The 12,489-nt window shown below is 39.6% G+C and overlaps 1 protein-coding gene across 1 annotated transcript in view; it reads left to right on the top strand.

Moving 5' to 3' along the window:
- Nucleotides 1-11,620, top strand: part of slc9a7 (solute carrier family 9 member 7) — a 37,944-nt gene extending 26,324 nt beyond the window's left edge. Inside the window, exons 14-16 of the mRNA XM_020631844.2 lie at nucleotides 664-746; nucleotides 2,924-3,029; nucleotides 7,456-11,620. Coding sequence (XP_020487500.1) covers nucleotides 664-746; nucleotides 2,924-3,029; nucleotides 7,456-7,722 — 456 coding nt within the window. The 3' untranslated portion in view covers nucleotides 7,723-11,620. The remainder of the gene's footprint in view (nucleotides 1-663; nucleotides 747-2,923; nucleotides 3,030-7,455) is intronic.
- Nucleotides 11,621-12,489: the final 869 nt, after the last annotated feature.

Raw genomic sequence — 12,489 nt, 5'->3', positions numbered from 1 at the left:
ATATACCTGCAACATGTACAACCCAATTTTTAAAAAGAGTTTGGACATTGTGTAAATAAAAACAGACTGATTGATCAATTATCACTGAATTAATTGTAAACCATTGAAATCCATTTTTTAATTGTTAATAAAACAAAGACAAATGTTGAACATGAGAAATGTAATATATAAATACCTCTTTTTGAATCTGATGCAGGCTTCTTTTGAGATTGGCTTGTAAAGCAGAAAATAGAAATAAAAAATAATCTCCGTCATGATAAAATGTTAGTATGCACTGTAAATGCTGGGAACTGAGATCTATAACTAAGAAGTATTTTTATTAATGCCAGGTGTGGTACGGTTGAATTAATGAACAAAATGTCTGTAATTAATCATTTTCAGATACTTACTATAAACTGTACTCAAACACTATCACAGGTAGTTCTACATAACACAAGATGGAACAAACTGTAACCTGCACTATTGTCAGTTTTCCTGTTAAACCGAACACAAAAGCAAACTGTGACCCCAAAAACTGAGGTACAAACTGAACCGTTACCCCCTCAAAAGGAAATCAAATCAATGGAAAGGATACATTTAGCCTGGTGTTAGCCTTGATCCAGATCTGTTTATGAAGTAATTTGTAAAAAAAATAATTGTTGTTGTTGTTGTTTTTTTTTTCAGGATGGTCCCCAGGGTGAAGGACAAAGTAAGACCAAACAGGAGAGTGCGTGGCTCTTCAGGCTGTGGTACACCTTCGATCACAAGTATCCTTTGGCTGTCTTTTTAGTGCATTGTGATTTCTTTCTGATGAAAAAAGGTCTCCTTTCCAGTCAGTAAGATAATCCAGGGCCTGTTTTCTCTTCACTGTATAATCCCTCACAATCAAAGTTAGTTTATTTTATTGGATCATCCTGAATATGGGATTAAAATAACATAAAAGAATCTGTAAAATATTTTCTCTCCCTTCTCAGACAGGCTGCAAAAACAAACTTCAGTAACTCTGTTTAGCTGCCCTTCTTATGTTTCCTCCTTCCTTCCCCCCTCTGCTGAACAGTTGCATCCCGAGTGGCTGACTGTGCAGCTGCTTGGAGTTGAGCAGCTGTGTTTTACAGTGGAGACTTTCTCCCTGGTGACACGTGCGAGAGACGCAGCTGAAACGAGCAGGGTCGAGCGTCGTTGAGGTAAACATACAGACACAGGGGGAGTTCAGTCACTTTATTTGTGACCTTTGCATCAAACAGCTGATTTAAGACAACTGAGTTAGAGTTTTGTTCAAACGTTCATGCTCTGACACGGAGCAGACTGTCTCTGTCCTCGCGGCTAGCTGTGACCCGACCAGCTTAACAGAGTATTGGTCTTTTCCAAGAATGCAATACAGCCTGACTAATGAAGAAAAAGAGGCAGAAAAAAAGAGGATGAAGAGCTCACTGGTTCACTCTCTGCTACACTAATGCCAGACATAACAAAAAGATTTTACTCGCAGGGGACTGCACAGATCTGAAAACATAGCCAGCTCAGTGATGTCACCTGGTTGGTTTCTAAAGAGATGTTTTGAAGCACAACCATGGCAGTGGAACAACCTTGCAAAGAGGAGGGGGTGAGACAAGCCTCAAACCTCCTATCAAACAGCTTCAACAGCTACATTACGCTCTGCCACCTGTCAGCGAGCGGCAACTTCTGGGTTGGAAAAATGAAGAGAATGCGAAAGTGCAAAATCCTGCAGTTTGTCGAGTGTCCGCTTGAGACTGGCTGCAGAAGCACAGGAAGTCACATACACACCCCTTTTAAAAAGTTTACATTTTAATGAAAGATAAGTTTTATTCACAATAAGGCGCCTAGCTGACCTGATTGACGGGCGGGTGCGGTGTAGCGGTTTATCAAGAGGCTTTAAACCCGCCTCAGCTCCAGCTCTCAGCCTGTCATCAGGTTGAGACATCATTTCCAGCATGGCGACCTCCATCGATGGGACTCCAAAGCCCCCCGCAGTAACAGATGGGGGATTTCACTCCGGCTTTGATTGACCAAAATAGAGTTACAACCTGCTATAAGCTGCTGTCAAGTTTCATACAAAGCTGTTCAAATTCAAAGCGAGATAATGCTGGATTTTGTGATAGCGATAAGATAAACTAGACTGGGGATTTTTCGGGAAAACTGGCAACCTAAAAGTTCCCATGTAAGAAGTCGATGGCTGATTTTAAAATGTTTCTCTATATTTACATAAAAATAAGCCCTCAGTTGTTGTGATTTTCTCCGTTTCTCTTGGGCAGCTGAAATACGTTGTGTTTTAACTACATAAGTGCTGACATTAGATGCAGTTGGTGGTCCTAAAGAACAACTTATATCCACTTGGATGCCTTTTTTCAAGACTTACTTTTGAATCGTTCAGGTTTCATCTTGATAGGGCGGTTTAAGAGACAAGAAATGTTGAAGGAGAGAGAGTGAGGATGACATGCATCAAAGGTGTGGCAAGACCCTTCGACTGAGCTAACTCTGTGCCACATTTAAGCCCTCTGATCTTATCTTTGCTTGTATTAGAAAACAAAAGGAAACTACTCAACCAACAGTATAAATGGCATTTAAACTATGTAATGAACAAGGAAACCTTACAGTTAACCAAAATCCCAGAAATGCAGATTTAAAGATGTGTGATAAAATACAACGTTTGTAAAGTCTGTAGTTCTGTCATTATATCAAACAGGGATTTCTTGCTTTAATTGACTTCATCAACACGGATTGAGTCATGGCATTTCCCCATGACTCATAAAGTTAATAAACCATTAGAATTATTTACCTCTGATAAATGTTTGAGTTACAGCTTCTTAACCTTTCATAATAGTTAACATACTGTATGTCAAATTAAACAGAGAAGATATTCAAGCAGCTCTTCTTGGTTAAGTAACTGTCCAACTCTTTTGGGTCATTGTCCTTAATAAATGTTCAGTTACCTGAAGCCCATTCTGACACACAGCGGCCCTCCTCTGACCTCCACTCTGCCCGCGTACTGCGGGCCGCTGGCGAGCTGTCTGACCAGCCCACAGGCGTACGAGGTGAGTGTCCACACGCATGAATATAATTACAGTAACAATATGCACACAGCAAACACAAAGTGACACTCCTGAAGGGCCAGTGATGTGTGGAAAATGTGTGATCACAGAAGAAAATCTGCATGTTGTAGAGGAGGATTTAAAGGAACAGTCCAACATCTTTTTACAACTTGTTATTTTCACTATATTGGTGATAACAACCTTTAAAGTGTATTTGTTGCTCTAATTTTTACAAGATGTGCATTTTTTTTCCTTATTTAAACTAAAATGCTGTAAATTAGAAGCATGTAGCACTCTTAAGTGTGAAAGGTAAACATGAATTGACAGCGAGCACCGGTTAGCTTAGCCCAAATCCCTGGGAGAAGGAGGGAAGAGCCAGCGTGCTTCTGTCTTAGGTTAACAAAATCCAGCTACATGCAACTTTCAAGCTCAATAACAGACTAATAATGTTTGTTTATTCACAAAATATCTGAAGAGTTTGACGGAGGGCTGTAGGCAATTTAAAAATAAAAAAAGTGTAATTGTTAATAACAATTAATCACACTTTTAATCGCAATTCCATTATTTTGCATTTAAAAAACTTGTGAAGGATCAAAAACTAAATGAAAACAGCTAACAGGATGTTGAAGTGAAATGTTTGATGTAATCATGAGGAAATTACTTTTTGACTCGTCAGCTGAGCTGCCTGAGAGTTTTGAAAGTGAAATGAGACTTTTAAAGATGCAGCAGTGTCGTTGTTTCATCACTGTGACTACAGGGAGACACTGCAGAAGCTTATCCACAATGCGCCTGAAGGGACCAAATAGCATGTAATCAGTCGTAATAAAAAAAGTTAATGCATTAATTTCAGACCATTATTAATTGCGGTTAAATAGTAAATGCTGACAGACCTAATTTGAAGACTTTGTTTCATTTGGAGAGAGCCATGCTGACTTTTTCCCAATGTTTTCGGTCTTTATGCTAAAATAAGCTAACTGGCTTCACTCATGTTGAGCATACAGGCACGAGGTGAATGAAAAAGACTTGACTACATGACAAATACTTTTTGAATTTTCTTTTGAGCCAGTGTTTAGTTTCCATTAATGTTTTGCTGAATGTCCCACCTTTTCTTTTTTTTATTTGAACCCTTTTTAAGGTGTTTTTTTTCGATCAAATTCCTGATATTTTTCCCATATTTTTGGTGAGTCATCTTGATCTTGGGGACATTTTTTCAAATCTGTCTTATAGAATTTAAATGATTTAAGGGTTAAGAAGCTGTCTACCCATCACAATAAACAACATTTGTGTGTTTGCTAGTGGCCAGCTTACCAGCCCATTGTATAATAACATTTGTCCATTAGCCAGTGACTAGCTGGTTGTTAGCTAGCAGAGCAGGGTGATATAAGGAGTTTTCAAATAATTAGGCTATGTTAAGGCTGTATTTATTCTTTTAATTTCCTTTCCCTAAAGGCTATGAAACATTCTACATGTAATGACATTTTAAACACCCTAATTGTATAAAAATGTTTTGCTAATCTTAAAAAAACATTTTAAATAATTTTCAGATCAGCTCTAAATGAATTGTGCTGTGACATAAGTAAGAGGAGGTGGTGTTCCTTTCCTTTTCTCTGTTTGGAGCTGAGCTCAGTGAGGCTCTCTCTGAATACTGAATGTTTTTCTCTCAGGAGAATTGTAACACTGTCAAAGTATTCTCAGCGCCTGCCAGTAAACAAAGCACAAAGCCTTCAGCAGGAGAGAAAATGGACAGTTAAGAAGCCTTGTTGCATTCAGAGGGGACAAAGGGCTCTTTTCAGCGCCTCCTCAATGATGGTCACTGTTCAGAGAGACACTTTGCTTCAATATTTAAAATACAGAAACATCCATTCACGGAGCCGTCACACTGGCATTCATTCCGGCAAATTCTCCTTTTTATTTCATGTGGAATACTTTCAAATGTATCTTCTCAGTAACCCAAAGAGCCCGTCACAAGTACTAAATCTAAACTGTATTTATTTACTGTTTAGAACACACAAATATTACATTTGATTCTCTTAAATTTAATTTCTGTCTCAAGATCTGCACCACAAATGCCCCCCCCCCCCTTGATGCTGTTAGTTTCCCAGTGTGCAGCTTCCTGCCAAGTGAGCCTTGAATTTAGTAGGTTGTTCACTTAATCTGGCCCGTCCAGGCAGAGCGCTGTGGGTCCAAATGGGAAGAGACAGGATTAAATAAAATCTCCTCGCCTGCTTCCCCTTTGGTTATGGATATTGTGCAATTTCGAGGTGATAAAAAGGCTCCACAAAGGATAGCTTTAGTGCCCCTCAAAGTGTATAACATTAAAATATGATGGTAGTATATATTATTAAAGCTGGTTCAATAATTAAAAAGATACTTAAGTCTTCCAAAACAAATTAAATTCCACAAATCTGTTTGATACACATGATACGCATGGATAAAACAGTTCAAGATCATTATTTAAATAATATACAGATGTTTCAATTGTTTTTACTCAATCTTGGCTTACACAAATATAATTTCATTTGAAGAATAAAAGGGATTTCGAAAACAAAAAGTGAGGCAATGACTTAATAGTGTAATAGTTAGTGCCTTTGCAGGGGACTGTTTTCAGCTACGGAGAGATACACCATTGAAAATCTATTGAGTTGGCTTTTTGAACAGGACCAGGACAACATTTTAAGTGCAATAAGCTCAAAATAAACTGCAGAGGTCATGTTTGTGGTAATTCTATTTGATTAATTCCTATTCCTTCCTATTCGATTTGATTAATATTTGTATTACTATATTTCTACTGCTATATTGTATATTTAGGAGCAACTGTAATGACCGAATTTCCCTCTGGGATTAATAAAGTATTTCTGATTCTGATTCTGAAAAGAACAATATTTTCATTGTTTTTGACTTATACAATATATGCCTTTTGCCACAGAATCGACACGTGTAAGGATGAATTCATTTGGAGTTTTATCCTTGTCAATAAGAAAAATATAGGATATCACCAAAGTGCACCTAAACCTTAGTTTCTTTGACATGTCATGATTCTACTTTTTCTACATTTGTCTTACTTTCTTCATTACTTTTTTGATATTTTCAAAGACAGTTGTTACTTTTAGCATGAAACTTGATTTTTTTAGAGAGCATAACTTTTACAAAGATTCATCTGGGGCTGAAATGTGAAGTTTTATCACCAGACAAAACGCCACAGATTTTGTGTTTTGGAGAATTGTGCAGTTGGCATGTTGACTGCAGTAATGACAACCAGATCTGTCGCTTGTAAACTGAATGTTCATTTCATTAGAATGATCTTGTTGGATGTTGTTTCAGAATTTGGGTGTACATCCAACTGGCCTCTAAAGGATGAATACATGCAACCAGATCAGCAGAGATTGGTGGTGCAGAAATTCTTGGGTTGTGCAAAACAACTGTTGCATCAGCTGTCTGGATGTTCAGTTTTCGTAAGATGTTGCAGGTGCAGGAACCGGATTTGGAAATTCTGTGTTGGCGTGGTTACATCTGGTGGGGATGCATTACCAAATTCTTGGAAATTGTTTTGGATGTGGCTTTTGGGAGTGAAATAAACTTCAATTCACAGGCAAACTTTTTAATGTGCGATAAAACGGTGACCAGCCCGAGTCACGGCTGTGTAATAAACTGCTGTTAATTCTGCACACTGAGAACGACTTCAAACACATACTGATGTAATTAAGACTTATATGTGCACTGAAAAAATCTTTTATTTCCACTGGGGACAAGTGGGAGCAATAAAAAAGCTGCTTGCTTTTGTATTTTTTTTTGTAGTGCACATAAAATACGGGATGGATTTATTAGGATTTATTTGATCCCATAGGTCCTCCTGGATAATTGTTGGAAAGAAGAGGTTATGCAACATCTTTTTTTTTTTTTTGGGTCCCTCATCTAAATAATCCCTGCTGACCCGATGTTCACTCATCATGATTACCCTGAGGACACGGTCGGGTTATCGATTGTCAGCCGGTCAATTAGAGCTGGGAGAACCAATGCTACTGATTTAGAGCCATGCACTACCCACAATGCAATGTGTGATTTCAAAAGTGGGTGTGAAAACTGTTCTAACATTTATAACAAGTCTGTTTCCCAGCTATCATCACATGTATTACTTCACAGCGGGGTTGTGTTTGTGTCCTTGTGGTTTGTAATCTGAACTTGTGTTTGGTTGATTTTTATCAGATGTTGCAGAAACGGACTCTAAAGTTAAAGTCTTCCCTTCCCCCTTCTGTAAATTCATAGTGTCCCTTATGAGCCTTTACACTGTTAATGTCAGTCTGTTCACACCACATGTTTCCACTCTGTGTGTCCTACATCTGTGTGTGTGTGTGTGTGTGTGTGTGTGTGTTTGTGTCCCCTCATGTCCTGCTCCCCTCCCCCTCATGCTCCACTGTGCGTGTGTTTTCAGAACCACGAGCAGCTGAGGGACCACGACTCTGACCTGCTCCGCAATGACAGTGACATGACCTTCACGTTCGGTGACACGGCCATCACAGCAAACGGGGCCTCCGGCGGCGGTGGTGGGGACGCGGCCGGAGGGACGGGTTGGAGCGTTAACGGGAAAAGGAGCGGCAGCACGTCGGAGGAGGCGCTTGAGCGCGAGCTGGACTCCCGCGAGCAGGAGTTGCTGAGCCGAGGCACGCGGCTGGTTTTCCCAATGGAGGACCACGTCTGACCCTCCCCCTCCTGTTCACCTTCTTGCCAACCTTCCTGTCCTTACCCCCCCAGCCCGCCTCGCCCATCAGCTCTCTCTGTATATGCTGAAGGCAGAGCGACCGGTCCCTCAGAGATAAGACGGCGTGCAGAGATATGGGAGGAGACAAGACGGGAGGTCACAGAGCCACATCTCAGCCCCCGAGAGCAGAGCTCGAGGGCCATTTCATCTCATTACAGACCTGGAGTTTGTTCTCCAGGAGACACGAGTCCTCGTGCACAAGAAGATACAAAATGTTATTATGCTGTGATTCAGTTTGTTCTGAATAAACAAAAGGGAAACTTTTATGCAGAAAAAATGGGACAAAGCGTCCTTATTCTTGATCGAATCTGCACTTTTGAACATTTGACGCTGTTCTGTGTTCAGCTGGAGTGGGAAAGAAGTTGAAAAATTTCCTGGAGGCCCTCCTCTGTCTTCATCTGACGTGTTTGTTCTCACGGAGCACCAGAAAATATCACTGACATCAAACCACACTTAAACGACTTAATGATGCGGAAACACAACCCAAGCTTTAATAGATCAAACTGGAGTCCTGTGGTTTAAAAAATGTACCACGCATGTGTTTGGTGAGGATGCCCTTTGTGTCGCACAGAAGCATCTGTGTGGAGGAGTCTGTGTGAGGAGGAGCTGCCCTCTTAGCCTCCTCAGCCTGTCGTGTGAAGTAACAGGGCTGAAGAATGTGAGCATGTAAATAGCGACAATACTGAGCTTTGTTCCTCTTCAGTGAGACCACTTCTGTTAGAGCATCACCCCCCCTGGACTGTAACAAAAAGCACCTCTGTATCTTGTCTTGGAGGGGATCTCTTTCCGTGTTCTGAGCTGCTTTTCACAGAAATAACATGATCTGGAACAAAGCGATTTCTTCTGTTTCCCAATATCACAACAATATTTCCCAAAACTTTGTAAACCAACGCGAGAAAAATCACGATTGAAGGACACTGATGCAATCAAAGAGCAATTTCAACACCATATTATGAAGGGCAGGCTATGATGACCATCTACAAACTAAATAATACTGACTTTGAGTTATGCGATGCCTACATTTTTGTTGGCTGTAACTAACAATTATTCTCCTAAATGATTTCTATGCTGATAATTCCCCCGATAGTCACTGCCTATAAAAATGAGAGGAAATGTGAAAAAGAAAAGTTGTCGATGCTAATTTCTAGGGATTCCCAAGAACATGTTGCTTGTCTTTCCAACCAATCATTGACAAGTATTCACAAAATTATTATGACATGGAAGTGCAATGAAGCTTCATGTAGGAGAAGATGGAACCAGTTTAAACTCGACTCTTTTTTTTTTTTTTTTCTCGAAAAACTAAAATGTTTTGGTTGATGCATTAGGTTAGTCCATGCAGTCTGTATTAAAAAGACTGCAGAGTAGTTCTTCAGACGTTTTTAACTAGAAGATTTAATTGTAGTTTTTTTTTGACAAGTGCAACTTGAAAAGACGCCAAGGAGAGATTTACAAGATGATCCTGTAATATTTCATCTTGTAATAGGTTATTTGAGAGATTTTGTAATGAAGTGCTTGCACATAAACGAGCAGTGTTTGCATTTGGTCAACAAAACAATGGTCTCTTTGAGAAGTTTACACATCAGCCTGCAGTACCTGTTGAAACTGCTTCTTGCACTTCAAGTAAGATTAAGTGATCTCATGAATCAGCAAGACATGGGAGATATGTGGAATGTTTTTAACGCGTCTCACCTGTAAGTTCTTAAATCTAAATTCCTGGATCGACTGTAGGATCTGCAGAAAGACATCAACCTGTTGTACTTATTCCTCTAATCTTTTCAAAAGGTTCGTTCTCCACTGGCATGTTTTATACCACTACAATGATTTATCTTCTAGAGGGTTTGATTATAAATCAATTATCTTTTAAAATATCTGTGAAGTAAATACAAAGTTTTAGCTGCTAGTTGGCAGCTCAAAGATTAGGAACAGGGGGGAACAGCTCGTCTACTTCAATGTGAGGAGGTTAAATTCCCACTTAACAGAATCTGTTAAGCTATAGCCTGTTTTTGTAAAGATTGCACTCTCCAAATTTAAAGCATGTTTACTACAAATTTTCAAAACAGGACACTATTTCGCTACCTTTGGAAAGATAAGCTGCTTATCCCTGTCTCCAGTCTTTGTGCTAAGCTAACTGACTGCAGGCTGCAGCTGAGACCTCTCACATGCACTCCTGAGAAAAAATTCCAACCAACAGATTAATTTCCGAACAGGTTGACCCCATGGCTTTAAACTCATTACGCAGCTCGGACTATTTATGTTGCAGTAGCTGCATGCACATAATGAATGATGATAATATAGAGACTTCCCTGAGGTTTGATTACAAGAAGCCTGAACATCCGTTTCCCTGAGGGACGCAGTGTACCGATCATAAACGGGGGGAACACATGTTGTTCTCTTTATCCTCCTTAACTGTAAAATGAAAGTGTGTTATCGTTTCACCTGAGGAACAGTTGCACTCTGCAGCACAGAGGTTTCTTCTTAATGGTTTTAAAACTATTGCCAACATGCAAATCATCGATAAGAGACAACGGTTTCTAAATGTCACAGTGTTTGTCCCTGTTGGCTGACATTTTCCACAGCAGACACCTGAACCCTCATGATTTCCTGCAGCTTAATTTGCATCAATACTCTTTTACAAAAGATCAGTTTCCAAATATCCTCACTGTTTGTACTAAACCTTTGGGAATTCTTCCTACGCAGCATGAATAAGAGGAGAAACATTTAGTCATTTGCATATTTCCCCCCTCCCCTTAAGCTGTTATTAAGTGCTTATTAAATAATGTAAATAGTATTATAATAACATGCAGATTGTCCGGGTTTACAGAGCAGTATGCCGGCCCTGTGGGCTGCTGGAGCAGCTTGTGTGAAGAGAGTATGAGGAGGTTTTTACTGTTGTTTTTTGTTTCAGGGCATTGCCACAGTGTGTGTTCGCTTTCCCACGTCTAGACATCTGAACCTCTCCCTGTTTGAAATTCAACACACAACACGTGTCGCCTTTTTGTTTTCTCCTTCCTTCGCCTGTTGCATTTATGTTCAAGTACAGAGGGGCAGGTGTGAAAGGCTCGATGGTGCGAGTTGAATCTGAGGTTTTTTCACTGGAGGGAGAAGCCCCCGCACAAGTTTGAAGTCTCAGGAGGGATCTCCCAGAGAGGAAATGAGTGTAGTTATGTAAGCTGTGGCTGAGCTCTTGGGTCATTTTAATTTTAGCTGGAGAAGAGAAGTAACGCAAGGACGTGCTTTCCAACAACTTCTTTCTTGAAAGCAAAGCCTCGTCTGTATCTAGGGCATTAAATAATCACTTATTCACCATTTTGTCTGAGCTGTTAGACTCGGACTTCTGCTCTCAAAATCATTTTTGTGCAAAGAGGGGGCACACACCTTCTAGATATATCTTACAGCAGAGACACTGTTGTCTCTGGACTGTGCAAAAAGAAAACAGAGTGTGAGAATGTTCCTGTAATTCTTGCTTCATCGACTAACATCATTTTAAGAAAAAGAAACTTGCATTCGTCAACATGTCAAAGACTTGAAGATGCAGGAGCACTTTATGGGCGGCAGTATCATGGACGACTTTACTGTATGCAGTCAGATATGTGAGCAGAGGAATGGCACTTTACCTCAATCAGAGGACACTCGTATAACCTTCATGTGCACTCTCTCTCTCTGTCGTGCTGTCAGTTGTCTCGCTGGCTATATTTAAAGCTCTCTGTACCTGAGAAATATGAGATGTAGCTCAAATGTCAAAATGTGCACCTGTTGTTTCCTTGTAGCAACTGGCTGCCCGGTTCTACCTGCCATGGATTGCATGTCAACATGTTAATAAAAATTGTCAAATCATCAAGAGCCGTCTGTTTCTTTAAATATTTTAGTTTGAGAGGAGGAAGGGGGAAATAATTCTTGGTAAATAAAGGATACTAGTAGCAATTAGCATGTATGTATCTTCATATGTCAGGTATGTATGGAAGTGTGTTGCATTAACTTGTAAAAAACAATATAAAAATCTGCATGACATAAATATCTGTCATTCTGAAAAACAGCAGATTTTTATTTATTTTTCCCCAAGGGAAAATAATATCATAATTCTGAACTAGCTATCTTTTTTAATTCACAAAAACTGAGACGATTTTTATTTTCAGGGGTGAATGCAATACACTTCTATAAATATTTGAACAGATGGTAAGAAAACTTGAAGAATGAGGCCTTGTTCTTCTTTTTTCAGGACAACAATTGCAGCCTGTGGACTGATTTCTGTGAAGTGGACTCCAGACAATCCTCCTGGGAGATCTAAAGGATGTGCATTCTTGCACTCAAGAACACTTCGGTTTAAAACCCAGCTTCTTTAAAGTGCATACTTTATGCTTACATCAACAACGCACAACAGGTTTCATTTGGTTAAGGCTGTCTGCTCGAGGTACGAAGAAGAAAAAAAGAATCCATCAGGTTAAGACTTCAGGAAGGCTTTGATTTATCATTTACCTTTTTTTTTCTTTGTTTTTAGCTTGTTAAAGCAAGTAGGTTCATCTGATGAATCCATCTTACAGGAGATCATGTGTTTTACAGGTGTTTTGTAATGTGGCTAGTTGGCATATTATTTTATCATCTTTTCTTTAACAGGGCACACAAAGAAACCCTTCCAAACACAAAATGAAAGACCTCCTCTGGGCAACTTTTGTATTCTAATGTATGAAAAAGTGTGCGGTCTCAGATGAG

This window comes from Labrus bergylta, chromosome 6, assembly GCF_963930695.1.
Source record: "Labrus bergylta chromosome 6, fLabBer1.1, whole genome shotgun sequence".
Lineage (NCBI taxonomy): Eukaryota > Metazoa > Chordata > Actinopteri > Labriformes > Labridae > Labrus > Labrus bergylta.
This window is presented reverse-complemented; position numbering and strand designations above follow the sequence as displayed.